We start from the raw sequence: 23,017 nt of genomic DNA, 5'->3' as shown, positions 1-23,017 counted from the left end.
GGAGTACTAAGTTGAGTTGATTAGGGCTAGACGCCCAGCTGGTTGGCACGCACCACCTGACTTGTCAAGTCAGGCAAGTCCATCCATCCATCCATCCAGTCACTGAGCGAGAGTACTCACTCACCTACCTACCTCAACATCAAACACATACTACAATCATAGTGATACTATATACAATACAAATACATAAGATAGATAATAGTTAGTTAATAATAATGTCATTATCTGAAGAACAATCACAGATATTAATCACTCTGTCCGATGCTTGTGGACCAGAGGTGGATATTACAGAGGTAGTTCATGCTTTGAAGTCTTGTGATTTCAATGCTGACAATGCCTATGAGTTAATACAGAGGAAGAGGAATGCTCCTCATCAAATACAAACGCAGCAGTCACAGCAGTCGCAGCAGCCACAACAACAACAACAAATGAATCAGCAGGCTCAACAAATACTTGATCAGCCTCAACAACAATCACAGATTCGTCAACAACAACAGCAGCAGCCAGAGCAACAACAGCATCAACAAGGACCACAGGTGTACCCATTGGTCCAGCCAAATGTTCCAAGACCCCAACTTCCACAACAGCAACAACAACAGTATTATCCCAACCTTAATGCTCAATCTCCACAACAACAACAACAATATATTCAGGCTCAACAATCACAACAATATCAACTACAACAACAAAATTGCACAAATGGTCATCCAAAGCAACTTCGTGTACAATATAACAATGCCGCACCACAGCAACAGCAGCAGCCACAACAACAGCAGCAGCAACAACAACCACAATCACAATCACAACCACAACAAGTGTATCAACATATATCAAGTCCTCCATTCATCGTTCCATCTGCCCCACCCGCTCAGAACCAACAACATGCCCAGCATCAGCCAGTACCATACGTGCACCAGCAACAACAAGCGGCATACGTACACTCCTCCTGCCCAGTGGCACTTCCCCATCCACCTCCTGTGGCATCGTTCTCACAGAACTCGATACAGAACCACTACCCAAGGGACCAGTTCATTGTCAAGGCCGAGCACGACCAGGTGGTGCAGGAGCTAGGCAAGACCAAGAGCCAGCTTGAGGAGAAGGATGTACAGCTCCGTCTCAAGGAGCAGCAGCTCAAGATGAGTGAGCTTGAGGTGGCGCGTCTCAATGCCATCATCCAAAACATGCAAACATCCAGCCGTGCCTTCATGTCTTCCATGCAACAACAAATGAACGATCGAATCAAGCAGCTCGAAGGTGAGGCAAGTCGTGATGAGAAGTAGTTGGTTAGTTAGTATCCTTCCATCGCCACCATCATCAGTGCATGCGTGGTAAGCAATGTTATATATATTTAATATGAAATAAATCAAACTATTGGTTTGTAATCTTTCAAGTGAGTGTTTTGTGATGTTCGGAGCGACCGATCGTTCGTGTGTATGGGTGATCGATCCTGGGTAGTCCCCACAAACACAATTCAAGAAAGGATATCAACCCAACTTGTCTTCATTCATTCATTAATTTCATTCAATACATATACAATTCAAAGTATCTACATGTACATAGAGATAGAGATAGAGATAACATTGTTATAATTATTTATAATAATTAATAAACAAACAACAATAAATAACAAATCAAAGAAAGATGACAAGAGCTAAACCATTCAGTGGTAAACAAAAGAAAGATCAACTAAAGTTGAAGAAGGAGAGGAAGAGGATAGAGTCATCGATAGAGGCTGATGACTTGGATGGCAAATTATCATTGACCGACAAGAGAAGAATGGCCAGGGAGATAATGAGTAGCGACAAGCAAAGTAGCCAACAACAGGGTCAGATTAGAGCACATGCAAACTCCCGAGTTGGTGTCTCCAGGAGTCACCATCGTCGTGGTCCTCATCGTCATGGCACCAACGCCAGCAGCAGGGTTGTAGATGAACAAAGTGATAGTGACAGTGACAACATCAAAGAGAGTGATAGTGATATGGATAGTGATGATGACAACAACATTGAAAGTGATAGTGATAATGATAATGATAATGAGAGTGTTGGTGACCATCAACATAATGTAAAGCAACTTGAACATGAACTAAGGAAACAAGACAATCACAGGGATACCGGAAGGAGACTAAAGTATGTATTCCTACTCATACATTTAATGAATGTCCTATCCATACCATACTAACATGTTGCCTACCAACCAACCAATCAATCAATCAATCAATCTAGTTTATTGACTATATTTGAAAAGGAGAGCAAGGAGGAGATTGAGGCGAGGAAGGAGTTGGGAAGTAAACCAATTGATGTGTCGATGAGGGACACACCTTGGAGTATAATGGATGAACATGTTGGTGAGACGGGATACATTGACATACCAAAGAGACCGAGATGGTCCTTTGAAATGACCGCCGAACAAGTTAGACAACATGAGCGCCAGATGTTCTCCAAGTGGTTGGATGGCATCATGACTAAATATCCACGCGATCGTCTCAACTACTTTGAACACAACCTCGAGGTTTGGCGCCAGCTCTGGCGTGTGTCTGAGCGATCGGACCTGGTACTCCTTATTACCGACGCTCGTTATCCTTTGTTCCACTTCCCGCCCGCCTTGTATAACTATCTCACCAATGACTTGAAGAAACCGATACTACTCGTGCTGAACAAGGTGGACCTGGTCGATCCGAGGATCGTCGAAGCCTGGAAGCAGTACTTCACGACTAAATACCCTCATATCAAGGTGATATGCTTCAGTTCATTCCGCGCGCTGAGAGACACAGCGTCTGCCGATGACGACCTGGACGAGAGCCACAGCAATGAGCGTCTGCGCAAGATGAAGAAAGGAAGAAAGAGATATGAGAATGCCGAGGGCAGGAGACAACTGATCAACACAATCAACTCATATGGAATCCAGAAGACTGGACTTGTCGTGGATAACAATGTCCACAGCACTACCTCCACCTCGTCCGAAGAATTGGACTCCGAAGACAGCAGCGATGACAACAGTGATATTGAGACAATGGATGAGCCTATTGTGGAGGCGGAAGAGGAGGTCGGAGACCAGATACCCGACAAGTACAAGCCAGACGCACCAGCTGACAACATCATCACTGTGGGCATGGTCGGCCATCCCAATGTTGGCAAGTCCAGTCTGATCAATGGACTGATGGGTCGCAAGGTGGTCAGCACTTCCAGGACACCTGGCCACACCAAGCACTTCCAGACAATATTCCTGTCGCCAGGCATCCAGTTGTGCGACTGTCCTGGCCTGGTGTTCCCTGCTCTAGACCGTCCAAAGCCCCTACAAATACTCTGTGGTCTGTTCCCCATTGCCCAGGTCAGGGAGCCATTCTCAGCCGTCAGGTACCTGGCTGAGCGTGTACCAGTCGAGCGAGTGTACAAGCTACAACATCCAGACAAGGTGGATGCACCCTGGAGTCCAATGGCCCTATGTGAGGCGTTTGCACTCAAACGAGGATACCTACTCGCCAAGACTGGTAGAGCGGACGTGCATCGAGCAGGACTGGAGATACTACGTGACTGTGTTGACGGTAATGTCGTCATATCATGGCCACCACCTGGCTTCACCAAGGATGAGTTCAACGAGATGATGCAACAGAAGAGGCTGTCCGAGATGACCAGTTCAACAACAATGTCAACATCAACAATGGATAATGCTGATGAAGATGATCAAGACGATGAAGATGAGGAGCAGTATCAACAACAACATCAACAGACAAAGAAGAAGCCACATAGTCGTAGGATGGACAAGAAGAAGGACGTGGTAGTGAAGGAGAAGGAGGTGCCAACATCGACGATGACCAAAGGCAAAGGAAAGGGCAAGATATCAGAAAGGGCCTTGGAGTACCAGGAGCGATTGCGAGAGAAGCAAATGAAGGGTGGAAACAAGCGACAGGAACTCTAGAGGGTCCGTGTCAATCAATCCATATGTTGTCATTTGTCGCCGCCAATGCATTGTAATCATTAATAAAGCTTGTATATACTGTATCCATATTACATGATCAATGAATCAAAGTGATCGAGCGATCGATCAATCATCTATTTTAATCTTCTTCTCTTTCTGTTGCTGCTCCTGCTGGTGTTGCTGATAACGCTGTTCGAGTTGGGGAGGAGGAGGTTGGTTGGTGTTATAAGATGTTGGCGATGATGGGTTCTTTGTGTTATCGTCCAACTTTGCAACTTGTGACTTGATGATATCTATCGACTTGTCATAAATGAACTCTCCAGAGTTCAAATATATGACTGCTGCCTTTCTAACAGAGTCATTCTTTATAAAGTTTGTTGCTCTATGTCTACATATTCATTCAAATGTAAGTAAGTCAGTCTTGCCACTCATTCATTCAATCATTCAATGTCATAAATCATACACAGAGAAGCCAGTCAAATGACGAATACCAGCAAGACCTGTTGTGATCAATGCGGCATCAGTTGCCAACGATAGTAGTTGAGAGAATAATACCATTATTTATGTTATGTATGTATATGCTTGTGATTGAATGAAGTAATGAATGAACACATCATTCAATCCCACTTCATTACTTCACCTTTTTTGTCCAAGACAACCCATTTCAAACAATCCGGGGTTTTGTTGTTCATCCCACCTCATTACTTCATCACATCAACCAACCTACATCATTATGACTTTACATGAAAAGGTAATATACATGTAATAAGTAAGTAAAGAGATAAATAAATATCCAAGTAAGTACGTATGTATGTATATTATATATTAATAAGTATATTTATTTTATAAGTTAATATTATATGTATTAAGATATTATAGTTTGTTATTTATCTTGTTCTGGCCATAGGATAGCAATTTGTGGATTGGTAGTATTGACTGCAATGAAACCAAATGTATATCCAACATTTGGTACAAGTGATGGCATGTAAGATGGCATTGTGTAGGCTCCTTTTCCATTGGAAACAACTCCCCAGTATGGTGTGCTGCCATCATTTCTAAGATTGGTCGTAAACTTGAGTATGAAGCCAGTGACAATCCTTCCTCCAACATTCTTCATGTATACATGATACTGCGAGTACTTTGATCCGTTGTTCTCCCACGTGGCATCGACTCCAATCTCAAAACCAACTGGGAAGCTCACTGGATTGCAAATGAATCCTGGTGGCTTCACTGCTTTGTCGCCAAACGAAAGCTGGATTGCGTATGACCAGCCCTTGCCATCCTCTCCATACCAAAGATTGTTGGTGCAGGTCTTTAGATTGAATTGGGTCGGTCCAAAGTTGACTTGGCCATTGGGGAAGATGGAGAACTGGCGCAAGGCGATGAAGTTGGCCCAGGTGGCGGCATAGGAGTTGTTGAACGGCTGCACATATTTGGACGGGTTGCAGTAATTACGATCCGAGAACATGGTTTCCATACTGTCGAGATTGGAGAGTGCTGGCATCAAGTCGGTGCTGTAGATCATGTTGCCCTGCATGTATCGGATCTGGCCCGATTGGAGATTGGTCTGGACTACAGTAACAATTACCAGAGATCCATTGAAGAATGGAGAGTTGGCAATATTACATTGTCCATAGGCCATGGACACGAAGCCCAATATTAAGATTATTATTGATTTGGTAATATTCATATTAATTAATATATATAAATATAAAGTAAGTGTAAGTAAAAGTAAGTTAAGAATTGAGGATGGATTTAGTTGGTGAGTAGGTATATGATTGATTATGTATTTGTTTAGGAAGGCCAACTTGATGATGATGTTGATGTTGTTGAGTTGAGCTGACTTGTGTCAATTTGGCGTCAGGCAAAGGATGCAAGGAAACACAACTTCCCACTCATCCACCCACCAATCAATCAATCCATCAATCAATCAATCAAACAATTAATCCATATAACTAACTCATTAAACATATATGTATGTATTAATAAGATGATGTATATGGTGTGTGTTGGATGGGCACTTCATTGAGATGTAGCAAGTTGACTCGAGAGAGAGAGAGTAGAGGCCATATACACTCATCACACCCCCCTTGTCAATCCAAGTGTGATGATGCGCACACCCAGACGTCTTTTGATCGTTTAATGGGTGGTCTCCTCCATTGCCGCATTTGGCTTATTGTGTGATTCAAGATCGATCACACCCAAACACAACCTTTTAAGTTGATCATATGATCACACACAAACACACATTTATAAGTTTGATTGATTGGGTGTGTGTGGTAGTGTTTACACAATCGAGATACCTGTACAGCTCCCCAATCCGTTTAACTGTTGATTATTAATTAATTAATTAGTATTACTATTTAGATATAAAAGATTAATAGAGAAATCAATTGATCACAACATGGAGTAATCCTGGGTGACCTGTTGGATGCCAATGAATGTTGACGCATAAAAAAATCTGTGACAATAATAAAAAGTGGCGCCATCATTCGTGCCCATCAGCTGGTCTTTGAACTTAAACATGGGTTTCAAATAATATCCAATTCTTTCTCCAATCACAACAACTAGGTATCTCGTCTCAACAACTACATTATCTTTATTATTACTACATTCAAACATACACACTCACTCGCTCAATCTCCAAACAATCAATCAATCAATCAACACCACACTCACATACACTTATAATACATTTAATTCTAACTCATCGCACTCCATTCCCAATCTCCTCTCACCTCACCACACTTCTCTCTCTCATTCTCTTATTATTACTACAACTTCCATACATCCCATTCATTCATATTACTTTGACTATCATTGAGACAAAGAAAGATAGAAAGAGAATGACAGTGTTTTCATGGATATCCAACAAGATTGTTGGTAATGGACAACAACAGAGCATGGAGAACAATACCAACAGTACTGCTGATTCTATAACTTTTGATACAGAATCTGTGATCATTGATGATGAGTTTGATGATGACGATGATGACGATGAACATACTCCAATGAGTGGCATCAACAACAAGAGCGCACGCACCACTACACGACCTCAGCACTGGACAACGACAACTACTCCCATCATTCAGAACTTTATATCGATTCCAAAGGATAACAGTGCACATCCTCTGGAGATCATATTCTCGTTTGATACGACCGGCCGCATGTTTAGCTACTTTGAGCGCATACGATCAGAGATGGCCAACATCTTGGCATCACTGTTTCAAACGATACCCCAGCTAAAGCTGGCATTCATTGCGCATGGCGACTACTGTGACGATCAATCAGAGACACGCACGCCCTACAAACGAGCAATCTCCATCCTGCCCTTCACCAGCGATCGCAATGAAATACTCACATGGTTGAACAAGATTGAGAGGACCGATGGAGGTGATGCTCCTGAGCTCTACGAGTACGTCCTGAGGAAGATCAGAGAGTTACCATGGTCAGAGTGCTCAAAGAAGGTATGTTTGTCCATATCGTGTGTGTCGTGACAAATGTACTAACACATGTGATTGATGATGAGAAGGCAGTTGTAATGTTTGGAGATGATGTTCCACATCCACCTAGCTTCACAGACCAACACTTCTATTGGCGCAATGAACTACACTATCTCACAAAGTATGATGACTCCCTTGTATCATCCGTCCACTCACTCACTCACTCACACACTCACTAACTCAATCAATCAATCAATATTAGGATTGGAGTCCGACTTTATGGTATACAGTGCAGGAACAATATGCACGCTCAATTGTTCTATGAAGAGTTGGCTGGCTTGTCAGGTGGAAGATACATCCATTTGAAGCAGGTCGATCACATTGGTCAATTGATGAGACTGTTGTGTCTTAGAGAGAATGGAAAGAGTTGGCTGGGTCGCTACGTCGAGGATAATCAAGCACTGGAACCACTGTTCAAGACTACCTTTGCATCACTGTTTGAGGACGTCTTTGTTAGACAGCGCGACACTATCAATGTCCGCTTCTCCTGGTGGGACATCTCCAACGACATCGATCCAAACCCAACCTTCCTCTGGAATGAGAGGACAGGCCTGTTTGAGCAGAACGTGGCCAATGTTGTGCCGCCCAAGAAGCCACTGGTGTCGCACAACAGATCAACGGTGGCCTCGTCAAAGATCCCTCTGCCGACCTTCACCCCATACCATCCCACTGGCAATGGCTACTCATCATACTCTCCTATGCTCTCACCTTCGACACCATACGCATTGCATCAAAGGTACAACAACAACAACTCAGCATCAGTGACTAGAGAATCATCAAGACACCAAGCCAAGATAGGTGTGCTGCCACCAAGGTCTGGCCACAACAACTCAGCATCAAAGAGGAAGTTTGAGGAGTATGAACAAGAAGACGACGATGCAAGCTCAGTAACAACATCGGACAACTCACCAAAAGACATTGGCTCGGTACAGAATGGTGCGCCAATCATACAGTTACACAAGAAGGACTTTATGTTCCTGGAGAAGCCTCCCAAGCCATCTGCTTCGCTTGAATCAATCATGATGTCAACCAACAACACTGACACATTCCTCACTACCTCAACCTCAACCTCTACATCCACCACCACAACCACATCGACCAACAATCAATCATCCAATCACTCTCCCAAGCAAAGGCATATGCGCTACTTTGAAACGCTACGTAGCAGCACGGGCGCGGACCAGTCGCCACCCATGGTCGGCCACTTTATCGCACTGCGCTCCAGTTCAAGCACACCAAATGGCAGCCACAGCTCTGAGGAGATTGTCGTGGGCAGGGTGGTTGGACTCACCTCGGACGACTAGATCAATGTGTTGAGCTATCAGTGTATTGAGGATGATGAGCGACTCTATGTGGAGAATAAGCATTATCGTAAATACCCGCTTGGCGCCGTTCTTGGTAGTGTGACAATGATGGAGGATGCAGCCAAACAGCAGCACTATCGACTTGTCCTACCGGCCACCACAACCTGCCAACAAGAGCAACAGCACCAGCATCAGCAGCATGCGCACCAACTCAACAGCGTCACTCTTCAATAAACGCGAAGAGACATAGCGTTGAGATATATTTATTACAATCTATCCATCCACCCAGGCTGGGTGGCTTCTACCAACTCATCAGCAGCCCAAGTGATTGAATGTGAGTAAGAGTGATTGAGTGAAGTAGGCAGGCAAGCAGGCAAGCAGTCAGGCAGTCAGGCACAAGCTAGTTGATAAGCAAGGTATTGTGTCGATTCACAAACTGCGAATATGTAGTTCAAAGAGAGTTAAACTCATTCAAATAAGCAATTGCAATGTCTTGTCTGGCTGGCAACCAACATGAATGATATGTAGACATTATGTACAAGTTATATAATGATGGTCTGGCCATCAATCAACAACCTTATGTATATCGCCACTGGCAATGCATCTTTACCAACGCATGTCCATATATGTAGTTGTGGAGATTGATACCTCCATTCATTCAGACATGTGGTGTGTGATTGTCATCTGATTGATCACACACTCAGCCAGACACTCAACCAGAGACACACACTCACACTGACACACATCAATCAAGTTGATGTACTAAATGCGAAATGAGTGTGATGGCAAGTCTGGACATATATTATATATTATATATATAACTTGTATTAGTTAGATGTAAGTGGATGGATGTCAACTGCCACATATCACACAACTGATGAGGAGTGTGTGAGTAGCCAAACACATGGAGTTAAGGGAAACTATCACTACTTATCATCCCATTACCCTACCCCATACATGGATGTTGCTCACTAAGTGATTGATTGATTGATTGATATATAGATCAATCTCCTATCTACCTTTCCTTTCTTATCATTCATTCACTACCTTATTATTACTTCAAACTATTCTTTCTCTATCTTCTTGAACTGATACATATACAAATATGATGGAGGTATGAACTTAATCTAACAACTTAGGTGTTATTTGAACAATCACTAACATGTATACCAATCAATCAAATAGAATATATCAATCTCAACTGATCGAAAGGTTGACAGGAATGGAACTTTCGGATTAGCAAGTCTTGGTGCTTTGATCAATTCAGAGAGGAGAGGACAATCAATCGATGAGATATCAGATCTTAAGGATGTACTTAGCAAGTCATTCTTGGGTCCCTGTTCATTGGAACTATTCAAATATCCACTTCCATCACTGACATCTTCAACAGAGGGTCTATTCCCAAAGGTGGAATCATTCCAAGCTGATACTCAACCTCCAGTAATACCACAAACAACCTCAACTACAACACAATCAACAACAAATGATACTATTATCACAACATCAATACCACCTCCATCACCTTCACCATTGAAGGAGAAGGTTGTTGATGAATGTGAGTCAGATAGGATACAATTGGATCATCAACTTGCCAGGTCCACATCTATCTCCAAGACCAAGACGAAGTCCAACAACTCCAAGTCCAAATCCAAGTCCAAGTACAGGGCTACCGAGGCGACTTCCAAGGACAAGATGATGATGAAAAAGACATTGATACTCAAGTCTGGATCAACAAAGTTGAACTCTATATCATCAAATAGTGGATTGGATGCAACTTTAAATAATGTTGGACGTGAGGAGGTGTCCCCACCTAGTTCTGGTTCTCGAAGGACCGGTGCCGCCAGGATAACCAACTCCAATGTTGGCAGTACTCGAGGTGTACCAGATCAACGCCAATCCAGTGTAAAGGTGTCAACACAAACAAACCGCGCAGTAACCAACCTACCAGAGAAGGAACAGATCAAACATCGAATGTTGATCACTACATCACTACATAACATTACAAGCGAACTACGTGTAATCCTTGAGAAAAGGATAACCAAACAACAAGTGGCAGTGGAGACAGCGCAGAACGCCAAGATTGTCCATGAGTGTGATGGTGTTAAGAACTCAATCACATCATTCATCAACACATTGTCCGAGCAACTTGTCGAGAAGAGCCAGGAGCTGGAGACACTGCGGCTAAAGAAGAAGCAGGCCAGCAGCAAGAAGGTCATTGAATGTGAGCGATCCAGACGCCAGCTCGAGTCGGCCATCTCATTCCTCAAGATCGAGCGTCGAAGTGTGTTGGAGCTGAGGGCACGCTTCATATCTGTGTGCAACGAGGTCACCTGCAGGTATGAGCAGTGCAATCAGATCGAGCGAACCTTGTCCAAGTGGAACATAGAGATGGATCGAATATACGCAGGCATGCACAAGGAGTCGCCCATCATCACGGTGGACTACTTCAAACTTCAGCCAATGTTCCAATCATGTGATACTGTGATCAAGGAGCATATCGTGGTCAAGCAGGATATGATCAGAGAGTTGACGAGGAGGGAGGCAGCCAGGAACACACTGTTGATCTACTTAGGCGGTGTATCCAAGATCATATCATATGGCGTTGACATCATCACTGATGAGAGGATGGTCGAGGTGGCCCGAGTGCGTGGACTGGAGCACCAGGTGCACATGCTATATCACGCACTACATGATAAACAAGCTGACAACCTGTACACCGAGCATGTGCCGCCAAACACCATCAATAGATCATTCATGTATCGCGAACCAATAGTTGGAGTGGAGAGGACAATGAGTGCTGGCAGTGGGATGATGGAGTCTGCTGCAGGTGGATGTAGTACAACAACTACTATGAGTCCGAGGAATCTGATCAATCCAACATCACCATTCAGTGTATCCAGTCTGTCGCCACTCAATAGGACTGAGGGACACTTGTCACCAGTGGCCATGTACACCGATGGACACAGCTCCATTACCTCTGCCACATCGGCACCAATGTCCAAGATAGCCATCTCGCCACTCACAACCATTGAGACACTCTACACACTGCCACCATCACAAGAGGGACTTCCAGGCTCATACGCCATCGAGGTCCTAGTACTCAATGCCGATCTATTCTTCCCAGTATGTTAATCATTCATTCATTCAATCATTCAATCAATCATATACTAACCATTCATGTTGTTGTACTTAGTCGACTTGGAGAAGGAGTGGCGTTGCCAAGAGTAAGGCATCGATGTATATTGAATCGTTGGGCAGTATGACAATGGAGCAGTTGATTGAGTGTGCTACCAATGCACATATTGGAGACTCTGATGACAAGTCATTCAAGAACATCGAGTTATACTTGGCCACAGAGATGTTTCAGAAGTTCTTTGTAAACAGTCCATTGTTCTCCTATGCATTATATCAACAATGGTTATTGGTAGAGAGTATGTACATCATCGTGATTGAATATATAGTGATATCAACGACTAACATGTTTGATTGATTGATTGAAAACAGGACTTATTGATCATCAAGATCAAATAACTACAGTGAAGGAACTTGTCAAACAATTGTCACGTGATAATCAGATGATCATTGAGGCATTGATCAAACTGTTGTCCAAGGTATCAACCAAGAACAATACTACTACGACAACGACTACCACTACTCAACACATTGACTATAGAGTACCTCCACAACTACTCAAATCATTCAGTCACCTTATACTACGCTATTAAAATATGTAAACATGGATCTATCCCATTGACATTGTCATTGAGTATCAATTGGTCATTTGGTCATTCATTCATTCATTCATTGATTTGACTTGACTTGACTTGACTTGAATGACTTGGACATCATGTTGACACCTAAGTCTCTGGAGATTGACTTTTAAGGAAATTCCATTTCGGGAAGAGTAGATCAGATTCCGATCTAGTCATAGATCGGTTATTGATCAATCATTGATATAATATATTGGTTGTTAAGTAATAATATTATATACTTTATATCAATAAATGATGATAATGATTGTAATAGAACTAATCTTTATCACACCAATTGTGTGTTGAATGAATGAATGAGTGAATTTGAGATCTGTTTGAATGTGGATTCGAAAAAACGAGGGAACTTGTACCCCCCACCACCCACTTAATTTGCATAATACCCACGATAACAACACAAAGTCGGTATCTATCTCTCTAATAATGTTGATAATACAACCAAATAAATAATAAATGAAATAAATAAAAACAATGTATTTCCACAAAGATAAGGCGTTACATGAATACGAGTGTTGTTTGAATCTTTTACCACACACAAACACACACACACACACACTTACTTGCATTCATTCATTCACTCATTCATACATTCATTCAAACATACATAGAGATAATCCAAATATACATAACACAGTTTAGATATCAAATAGAGAGAGATTGAATTCATTACCATACTTGTGTGACAATATTACCATAAGTATAACAATTGAATGGACCAATGATGGAACCGATAGAGGTATGAAGTCTGATCAGGACATTCACGTGACGTGACGTCATCAAGCCCCGACCCAAACATCACACTCACACACTATATTACACCAATCAATCAATCAATCAAACAGACATCACAGAAGGCCAGAAGGTCTACGAAACAAACCATTTTCACAGGATTGTGGAAGGGTGAAGAGCAGCTGTTGATGGGCGCCTCAACCAGACGAACAGTGAAGAAGCCAGATATATATAGTGCGAGCACAAAGAGGACTGCTGCAAGGTCAAGACACGACGATGATGATGACGACAATGAAGATGATGACGACCAAGAAGACAACAGTGATAATAATGATGAGCAAGATGAAGAACAAGATAGTGCTGGATCAGATGATGACAATAATAACAACAACAACAATGAAGATGAAGATAACGAAGATGATGATGAAGAAGAGGAGGAAGAGTACGATGAGGAGGAAGAGGAGGAGGCACCTTCAAAGTCAAGACGAGGAGGATCAACAAGGACTGTTGTAGCCTCTTCAAAAGCAATCGATCAAAAGCAGCAAAAGAAGAAGGGCAGACCTCCAAAACAGCAGACAAAGGTCACCGCGAAACCACCCCCGCCACCGCCATCTAAAGGGCGCTTGAAACCAGCACCATCAGCCGCAAAGAGAGGACGTCCACCAAAGAAGATCGTGTCCGAGTCGGAGGAATCAGAGGAAGACAATGACGATGATGTGGACGAGGTGCAGGAGGACGATGATGAGAGCGAACATGAGAAGGTACACGAGGATGTCGATGCAGAGGACCAAGAGGATGGCGAGGAAGCGGACGAGGAGGAGGAATTTGACGAGGAAGAAGAGGACGAGGACAACGATACTGATGGCACTGATCTCAGAGACATGGAGATTGAGGATCGACTGAATCTAGAGTTCACGATCGAGAAGGTCATCGATCAGCGAACGATCACAAAGGAGGACGGCACCGAGGTGGAGGAGGTGTATGTCAAGTGGCGCGATTTGGCCTACATTCATTGCACCTGGGTCGAATCATCTCGTCTGCTCAACACGACCAAGAGTGCCAAGGCTCGTCTGCAGCGTTGGCAGTCGCTGCAGGACAACGACGACTCTGAGTACACGCGTCTGCGCTCCAAGGCCGAGGACGCCTACAAGCAGTTCATGAAGATCGAGAAGATACTCGACAAGAAGGACAATGGCGACAATGGCGTGGAATACTTTATCAAGTGGCGCGGACTGAGTTACGTCAACTGCACATGGGAGAACGACGAGGACATTGACGACGACGCAGCTGTCGCCGCCTACGACGACTTTATCAACATGCCCGCTCAGTCACAGCTGGCAATTCGTCCGCGACCCGCCCCCTCCGACTGGAAGGAGGTCAAGGAGAGTCCAGACTTCTTCAAGAAGGGCCGTCAGCTGCGTCCCTACCAAATCCAGGGCCTGAACTGGCTGACGTACTGCTGGCATCACAAGCGCAACTCGATCCTAGGCGATGAGATGGGTCTCGGCAAGACTGTGCAGTCCGTCTCAATCATCGAGACGCTCAGGAAAAGGCATGGTATTCGCGGGCCATTCCTTTGCGTGGCGCCACTCACCACCATCCAGCATTGGCGTCGCGAGTTTGAGTCGTGGACCGATCAGCGTGTGGTGGTCTACCACGACCATGGCCAGGCACGTCCCATCATCCGCGACTACGAATTCTACTACACCGACAAGAAGGGCAAGCCCACCAACGTCACCAAGTTCCACACGCTCATCACCACATACGAGATGGTGATCAGCGATCGCTCATTCCTCTCCAAGATACACTGGCGCTACCTGGTCATCGACGAGGCGCACCGTCTCAAGAACAAGTCGTGCAAGCTGACCACCGAGCTGCGCACCTACAAGTACGACCACCTGCTGCTGCTCACGGGCACACCGCTGCAGAACAACACACAGGAGCTGTGGTCGCTGCTCAACTTTATGGACCCTGCACACTTCACCTCGCTGGACTCGTTCCTTGCCGACTATGGCGACCTGAAGGAGGCCGAGCAGGTGGCCAGTCTGCAAGAGGTGCTCAAGCCATACATCCTGCGACGTATGAAGGAGAACGTCGAGAAGTCCATCGCGCCCAAGGAGGAAACCATCGTCGAGGTGGAGCTCACCACTGTACAGAAGAAATACTACCGTGCGATCTACGAGAGGAACTTCACCTTCCTGAGGAAGGGCGGCAAGAACTCCGGTCCCTCGCTGCTTAACATCATGATGGAGCTGCGCAAGTGCTGCAACCACCCCTACCTGATCAAGGGCGTCGAGGACTCTGAGACATCGATGCTGAAGAAGAACTCGGACGACGTCTATCTCAAGCTGATACAGGCCAGCGGCAAGCTGGTCCTGATCGACAAGCTGCTGCCCAAGCTCAAGCAGGGCAACCACAAGGTGCTGATCTTCTCCCAGATGGTGGCCGTCCTCGACATCCTCGACGACTACCTGACGTTCAGAGGATATCTGCACGAGCGTATCGATGGTGGCGTCAAGGGCGACGAGCGACAGGCTGCCATCGACAGGTTCTCCGCGCCCGACTCTGATCGATTCGTGTTCCTGCTGTGCACGCGTGCCGGTGGCATTGGTATCAATCTGACTGCGGCAGACACTGTGATCATCTTTGACAGTGACTGGAACCCACAGAACGATCTACAGGCACAGGCCAGATGTCATCGTATTGGACAGGACAAGATGGTCAAGGTCTACCGTCTGGTCACGCGCAACACTTATGAGCGTATCATGTTTGATCGAGCATCCAAGAAGCTCGGTCTCGATCGTGCCGTCCTCACCAAGATGACCACAACCAACACTTCATCGACAACAGCCACGACCAAAGAAGAGGTACCAGACAAAGACACAATCGACTCTTTGTTGAAGTATGGTGTATATGCTATCAAGTACGTTAGTTAGGAGACATACCACTCAAACATCCTCATACACTAACATTCAACTCACTCTTACTTAGGGACGACGACAATGCAAGCGAGAAATTCTATGAGGAGGACATTGATAAGATCCTTGATCGATCGGTGGTGGTGAAGCAGGAGTCGGTGGTCGATCCTTTGGTGTCGAACTTCTCGACGGCAAGCTTCTGCTCATCAAGCTCAGTGCCACACATTGATGTCAATGATCCCAACTTTTGGGACAAGCTCCAGCCCGAGCTGGAGACAATCAACGAGTACGATATACTGCCACGCAAGAGGAAGAATGTACAGCGCTTTGGACGTGACGATGTGGAGATCTCATCGGACGAGGAGCAGCAGTCTGAGGAGGACCTGGAGGAGGATGAGGACAAGGACACGAGTTCCAGCGGCGGCTGGACTCATCGCGAGCGAGGCAACTTCAAGTCTGCCCTCTATGTATTTGGCAGTGGCCGATGGGCACTGATCAAAGCAATGGCTAACCTCGATCGATGGACTGTTGACCAAGTCCGTCAGTACGGAGAGGCATTCCTCTCCAAGGCGCTTGGCATCTCCATGGCCAAGGACTCTGAAGACTCCAAAGAATCCAAGTCACCGTTCAAACCATACAATGCACTGGTCGATCATCTTGAGCCTGCTGTGTTTGAGCTGTACAACAAGGTGCCACCACCTGCCGACATGGAAGTGGACTCATCTACCACCACCACTACCACTACCACCAGCAGCAGCGCGACCAATCAGTTCATCAATGACCCAAGCCTCAACGACACAAAGTTCAAGGAGTACCTGACGAGAAACTCCAAAAAGATTGAGAACAAGCTGAGCAACATGGCAGAGCTGGCCAAGATGCTGCGCGTTGGCTACGACAAGGTGGTGGAGCTCATTGGCGAGATGAGCGACACACCCAACGACTGGTGGCGATTCAAGGAGGACCACGACCTGCTCATCGGAACCTACAGGAGCGGCTTTGGCGAGTACGACCAGATCCGCCAGGACAAACTGTTGTGCTATCACAAGTACAAGTTTACAACGGCCGATTCATCAACAGCGGCAGCGGCCGCTGTGGCCGACAGCACACCAATGGACACTACATCTTCATGTGGCGGCGGCGAGGCCTCGACACCCATCACACGCGTCTGGCCCTCTGCCAAGATCCTGTCGCATCGTCTGAAAAGAATACTGCGTACACTGGACATCTACAAGAAGAAGAGGCAGAAGGACAAGAAGGACAAGAAGAAGCGCGACAAGGAGAAGAAACGTGTGGAGAAGCGTCAGACGGACTACAAGGCCGACTGGACAAAGCGTGAGCGCAGCGACTTTTACAAGAACATCGTCATCTATGGCCTGATAGAGATGGGCGAGGGCGAGGAGCATTCGTGGGACCTGATCAAGGAGAAGGCCAGCCTCAAGAAAAAGTCGTCGGACCTGATCGAGCGATACTACAAGGGTCTGATGGCCAAGTGTCAAGAGTACCTCAACGCCCCGAACAAAGACAACGCAGAGGATGACCTTGAGCTCACGCCATCCCAGTGCAAGCGACTCCTTGGTCGTATCCATTTCCTGAAGAAGCTCAGGAACACACTTGGCACCGATCGCGACAACATCCCCGCACTGCTAGAGCACGTGCCGTCGCCCAGCTGCTTCCCCTCGTGGTACCAGAAGAATGTCCATGATCTGGCGCTGGTCGAGGGCGTGTCCAAGCACGGCTATGGCCAGTTCGAGGAGATATGTCGTGATGAGTCACTGCCATTCTACTCTATCTACAAGACATTGTTGCAGCAGAAGGGTCTCAACGACGATGACAACGACAACAACGATGACCCTGCCATCGCAGAGAAGCGCAAGCGAAAGGAGAATGTTGTCGAAGTGCTCAACATGCCCCGAGACAAGTTCCTGAACTCCCGTGTGGAGCTTGTCGTCGAGTACATCAACAACCAGAGGACCAAGGCACAGTCCCTGCACAGCAACCTCAGCCAAACGCTCAGCAGCTTCGTCACGAGGAACAGTCCGACATGCGTACCTCTCAGATCAAGCTACAGTGGATCAAACCACCACAATGGTCAAGGACTACATCGATTCAATGGACTGCACGACTCACAGGGTGCCATGTCCAGCAGCACCAGCGCCCTCAGCATGTCGGGCAACAGCCACAAGACCAGTCGTAGCTCCACCTCCACTTTCACTTCCACTCCCTCATTGGCAAAGAACAAGAACCAAAAGTCCATCCTGGACTTCCTGCTACATGACGACAAGGATGGCGATTTGGAGTTTGACTCTGATGACGATGAACAACTGTTCAGACGAGTTGCCAAGAGGTCCAAGAAGAGGCATGGCTTCTCACCTGCATCCATATCCAATGCACTCAAGAGTCTTGACGACAAGTATGTATAATCCAAAGCCAAAGAGATTGATCAATCAAATAACTAACCCACTCCATTCAAGTGAATTGATAGCACCAATTCATGACTCTGACGACGAGTCCTTCCAGGACCACAAACTGCTACAGAGAGCATACCTCAAGTCTTCAAAGGGATCAACTGGAGGATATCATAGCGGAAGCAGCAGCAACACCACTGGTGCCATACGATCTAGCAACAACAACATCACACCTGGCAGTGCCGCACACAATGCCAAAGACAGTATCACATCATACTTTGACAAAGTGCAACAAACCGATATGTTCACACCTGTAAAGAAGAGCCATACCAACATCAACAACTTTTACAACGCCATCCCTAACAACAACAATGGCCATCATCTTCATCAATTTGGTACGACTACCACTGCTGGCAATGTAAACGGCACAGTTGGCGGACTGATTGGAGTAATCATGGAGGACAGCGACCTCCAGATGCCCAACCAACAGGCCACCCCACCCAACTTCAAACTGGACAACCGTATTGTCAATATCCTGAACGAAGCGAACGAGGACTATTCGATGGACTACAACAATTTCTTTACAACAAAGTAGTAGTAGTAAACTTATTGAAGTTGTTTGGTTCGAACAAACATCCTAACTTATTTAATCTTTTTTATTTGACAGAATGATACTTTGAAGACAAGAGATTAATATTAATATTATTATTATTATTATTATTATTACTTACTTACCTTTTATTGTTCAATCAAATCCATGTTCCTTATTCATTCTCTTACAATCCTCATTAGCAAAGTATATCGATCCAAGAGTTGGAATAAATGCCAATATTATCAATGCTAAAGGATAAGTTATAAAATTTCTATTACATTTCCTCCCAATAGGATCAAATCCCTTTAGTGCTTGCATCACAGAATTGATACAAAGATATGTATACAACTACAAATAGATATAATAATGTCAGGACTAAACAAACTATTACTTTATGCTTTATTAGCTTGTTAACAAGTAGGAGTAGGAAGTGCGCCCATTAGGGGGTCTGAAGATGAAGAAAATCAGAAGCGGAAATGAGGGAAATGAGGGAAATGAGGGAAAGTTTTGATTTGCTCGTTCTGTCTGATAGTAGCTTATTCGAAGCAAGTTGTCGTGATTCATTCTTGATTATCTCTCTCCAAGTAATAGTTATAGTTACAATAATGTTTAACATATACATCATCACAACTCTATCCCTGTTAGCTTTCACCTCCCAACTCTGTCAAGGCCAAGCCACGGTGTCAGGACAACAATTATCCAATCCTTCAACTGGACAATGTTTGCAATCACCTCCATGGCCACTCGCTCCTGTGATGGCAGCACCTTGCGATAGCTCTAATATAGCTCAGTTGTGGACCCCTAATGGCGACCTCCTTATCAATGATGCCTCCGGTCTTTGCTTGGATATCATAACTTCTACCCTCTCCGGTGTTCCCTGCAACAATGGGTATCCACAGCATTCACCTAATCCCAACCAACAGTGGTCACGTGCCGGAAGTCAGCTCAAATCAGTTGGAACAGGTGGTCAGAACCCTGGTCAGTGCGTCACGATTTCTCCCATGTCCCCATCAGGTTACAACTGGATGCTAGCGACATGCTCTTCATCCAACTCGGCCCAAACGATCAACACCCAAGGTTCATTGAATTCCAACCCCAATCTTGGAAGTGTTCTATCTCCTCCATCTCCAAAGAGCTATGCCGACCAATCACTGGCCCAGAATGTTCTTGGTTTAGGCGCGGCAGGCCTTCGTTTAGCGACTCCATTTTTTGTCGTCGACCCAGGCAATCCACTGACTACATGGTCAGAGGGATCCCTTGTAAAGAAGGGATTTTATGGAGTCCTTGAGAGGGGTGACCCAACCCAGACTATATCTCGATTTAACCTTCCCCTCTCATCTGGCCTTCTATCTACAGTCTCATCAGTCCTCGGACTCACCATAGCCATCGAAAAAAAGATGGAACTTGCAAAAATGTACTCCCAAATGCTTCAGGAGGCGCAGAAGATCGTCAGCCAGGACATTGATGACAGTGTCTACGCCCTAGTCAACTCCAATCTCCAGGGTTTGGCAAATCTCATTCAATCGTACTACGCACCTGCGATGACCAGTTGCAATGTATCTTCAAGCTACAAGGCCAGTATCCTCACATCGTGTCTGGCTGTGGTTGCGGCCCAAGAATCAGTCTACCAGAACCCCGCCTATAGTTATCTCCTACTTCCTATCTTTGCTCAATATGGTGGTATCCAACTCTCTATCCTCAGAGATGCCGCTCTCTATGGACCAAGCTTTGGTTTGCCGCAGAACATGATCGATTGGTTCAGTAACCAATTGGATACCAAGATTCAAAGCTATTCATCATATGTTAATGGCACCATCTCTTTCTACAACGCCAATACCTTTCAAGTTTCATACACTGGAGACTTTAATTATAAGTCCAACGCTTATGATCAATGGAATGCGTTCAGCAATGCTCTCTCCTTCCAGCAATCGAATGTCCTATTCTTTTCAAGCAATTGGGCAAAGTACAGTCTCACGGCTAATCCAAACGGCGCCGATATTGATCCTCTCCCTGGCTTTATCACTTCCTCGGCAATTGGAGGCGTGAGCTTTTCTTCAAGTTCACAACCACCACAATATGGAGCAAATATGGTAATGCCTGGATCATTCCCTTCAAACTATCTCCAATATCCACTTGCTTCTTTGATTCTCGACTTCACAAGTCCACCTAAGAATGAGAATAATCTGCGTCCTCCTTCAGTTTTGTGTCAAATCACTATGACTGACATATCTGGAGCCACCTTCATCATTCCTCAAGGTGGAACATCAAGTCAAGTTGTGTATTCCAAGACCGTTGCTGTGAATTCACCAATCATATCTTTCAACATTTACTCTTGGGATATCACGACTAATAGTTTTTCTGATTTATATGACACCCTCATAACAGGTTTCGACATCTACTTTGCTAGCGGACCTCCCATTTATGTCAACCCGAACAACGTTAATCTTCTTATTGATCCTAATGCCTGCTCGAGGGTCTCCTACGGCATTACTGGTCAAGCACTCTCTGGATTTACCATCCCTTCACCAAATCAAGGAAGACAATATGCAACTGGAATCGCACCAGTCTTCAATGACATTGGTCTTTACCCCAATCAAAGCGCTGCGGTTATTCAGAATCCCAACACCTGGCTATGTTTTGGAGTTACAATTCCGGTTAATGGAAGTTCTCCTCTTGGACCCCTTATCTATCAGCCTTGCCAATGGGGACTCCCGTGGTTTCAATGGTCAGTTACACCATTTGGAACACAGTATGGCTCAGTCCCCGCCGCTGGAAGGCTGTACAATCCAGCCACTCTTCAAAGTCTCAGTATGGATACAGCTAGTAGCAAAGCTGTGCTTACTCCAGCTGGATCGATACCATCACAGTTCAACTTTATTCCCTCATATCCTGGAAACGGAGTTACCCTGTTCCAGATCCAAGAATCTGTTAGCATGAAATGTCTCAAGGACAATGGAGCAGGAACTCTCATCTTTGCGCCGTGCCAAAGCATTGGCTCTGTCTGGGATCTCGACTTCTTGTCACTCTCTCCTAGCTTTATGCCTAACAAGCAAATCCAACTTGCAAATGGTGGAAGTACGCAGCTATGTTTGACATTCCCCAACGGAGGCACTGTCTCTGTCATAGCATGTGACAGTGCAAGCATCTACCAACGGTGGAACATCTTCCAGAACCTTATTCTCAGTGCCAGCACCAACTATCTACAATTACAATCCAGTGGCACGAATGGTACTGTTGCTATTGTTGGGACAAATCACATCCCGAACATTATAGTGTATCCCAATGCTCCTCTAAATGGGGTCAGCATCTATGATGCAGTTACAGATAGCTGTCTCAAATTACTCAACAACTTGCCATATTGGGTATATTGCGATCAGACCAATCCTTCCCAGAACTGGGTAATCTACTAGGATGGTGCATTCCAAATAAATACATATATGTGGTCATCACCAACTCGAACATGAGAAACCAACCAGTTGAGTTGGTTAATGGTTGAATATCCAATCAATTATATATTTGTTTGCAACACCAGCATCAAGTTCAATTTGTGTATCCAAGGTCCAATCTCTGATCAGTCATTCCCTTGGTTGGTGTGTTGCGTTTTAACTTTTCCGAACCAAAAACGGTTGTGCTGACTAGAAATAAATCGATACAATCATCAATCATTTGTTGAATAAGGCGAAACCACGGTAGTCTACTGTAAAGAATGTTGATTGGTCGTTTGGTTGGTCACAACAAAGAGAGTACGTAGCCAAGGAATAGGTGGGAAGCTCGCTTTCCAGATAGGCGCAACTCTAGGTGGGGTGATGAAGAGAGACTTGCACGACGATAGGTTCGACATCTCGTAGACATCGTCTGTGTTGTAGGAGAAACAGAGTTTG

General features: G+C 45.2%; 9 protein-coding genes across 9 annotated transcripts; 7 read left to right on the top strand and 2 right to left on the bottom strand.

The window, feature by feature from the left end:
- Positions 1-215: 215 nt before the first annotated feature.
- SAMD00019534_019110 (hypothetical protein) lies at positions 216-1,280 on the top strand (the record flags this gene model as incomplete). The annotated part of the gene is made up of 1 exon (XM_012902502.1): positions 216-1,280. One exon carries the CDS (start codon positions 216-218, stop codon positions 1,278-1,280), a length of 1,065 nt encoding a protein of 354 aa, XP_012757956.1.
- A 361-nt stretch (positions 1,281-1,641) lies between these two features.
- Positions 1,642-3,915, top strand: SAMD00019534_019100 (hypothetical protein; the record flags this gene model as incomplete). The annotated part of the gene is made up of 2 exons (XM_012902501.1): positions 1,642-2,126; positions 2,223-3,915. The coding sequence occupies 2 exons, from the start codon at positions 1,642-1,644 to the stop codon at positions 3,913-3,915; spliced, it is 2,178 nt and encodes a 725-aa protein (XP_012757955.1).
- Positions 3,916-4,041: 126 nt separating this feature from the next.
- On the bottom strand, positions 4,042-4,473 carry SAMD00019534_019090 (hypothetical protein; the record flags this gene model as incomplete). Its single annotated transcript, XM_012902500.1, has 2 exons — positions 4,042-4,303; positions 4,379-4,473. 2 exons carry the CDS (start codon positions 4,471-4,473, stop codon positions 4,042-4,044), a joined length of 357 nt encoding a protein of 118 aa, XP_012757954.1.
- A 343-nt stretch (positions 4,474-4,816) lies between these two features.
- On the bottom strand, positions 4,817-5,623 carry SAMD00019534_019080 (hypothetical protein; the record flags this gene model as incomplete). The annotated part of the gene is made up of 1 exon (XM_012902499.1): positions 4,817-5,623. A coding segment is annotated over one exon (807 nt), but the record flags the coding sequence as incomplete, so codon positions are not given.
- A 1,138-nt stretch (positions 5,624-6,761) lies between these two features.
- SAMD00019534_019070 (hypothetical protein) lies at positions 6,762-8,722 on the top strand (the record flags this gene model as incomplete). Its single annotated transcript, XM_012902498.1, has 3 exons — positions 6,762-7,382; positions 7,448-7,539; positions 7,621-8,722. 3 exons carry the CDS (start codon positions 6,762-6,764, stop codon positions 8,720-8,722), a joined length of 1,815 nt encoding a protein of 604 aa, XP_012757952.1.
- A 1,105-nt stretch (positions 8,723-9,827) lies between these two features.
- Positions 9,828-12,447, top strand: SAMD00019534_019060 (hypothetical protein; the record flags this gene model as incomplete). Its single annotated transcript, XM_012902497.1, has 4 exons — positions 9,828-9,836; positions 9,908-11,845; positions 11,916-12,153; positions 12,260-12,447. The coding sequence occupies 4 exons, from the start codon at positions 9,828-9,830 to the stop codon at positions 12,445-12,447; spliced, it is 2,373 nt and encodes a 790-aa protein (XP_012757951.1).
- Positions 12,448-13,213: 766 nt separating this feature from the next.
- SAMD00019534_019050 (hypothetical protein) lies at positions 13,214-19,139 on the top strand (the record flags this gene model as incomplete). The annotated part of the gene is made up of 4 exons (XM_012902496.1): positions 13,214-13,228; positions 13,335-16,144; positions 16,213-18,549; positions 18,611-19,139. The coding sequence occupies 4 exons, from the start codon at positions 13,214-13,216 to the stop codon at positions 19,137-19,139; spliced, it is 5,691 nt and encodes a 1,896-aa protein (XP_012757950.1).
- A 752-nt stretch (positions 19,140-19,891) lies between these two features.
- Positions 19,892-21,437, top strand: SAMD00019534_019040 (hypothetical protein; the record flags this gene model as incomplete). Its single annotated transcript, XM_012902495.1, has 2 exons — positions 19,892-21,226; positions 21,372-21,437. 2 exons carry the CDS (start codon positions 19,892-19,894, stop codon positions 21,435-21,437), a joined length of 1,401 nt encoding a protein of 466 aa, XP_012757949.1.
- A 509-nt stretch (positions 21,438-21,946) lies between these two features.
- On the top strand, positions 21,947-22,546 carry SAMD00019534_019030 (hypothetical protein; the record flags this gene model as incomplete). Its single annotated transcript, XM_012902494.1, has 1 exon — positions 21,947-22,546. One exon carries the CDS (start codon positions 21,947-21,949, stop codon positions 22,544-22,546), a length of 600 nt encoding a protein of 199 aa, XP_012757948.1.
- Positions 22,547-23,017: the final 471 nt, after the last annotated feature.

Source organism: Acytostelium subglobosum (assembly GCF_000787575.1).
Source record: "Acytostelium subglobosum LB1 DNA, scaffold: scaffold3, whole genome shotgun sequence".
In the NCBI taxonomy this organism is placed as follows: Eukaryota; Evosea; class Eumycetozoa; order Acytosteliales; family Acytosteliaceae; genus Acytostelium; species Acytostelium subglobosum.
The sequence above is the reverse complement of the archived record's forward strand: the minus strand, read 5'-3'. Positions and strand labels throughout refer to the sequence as shown.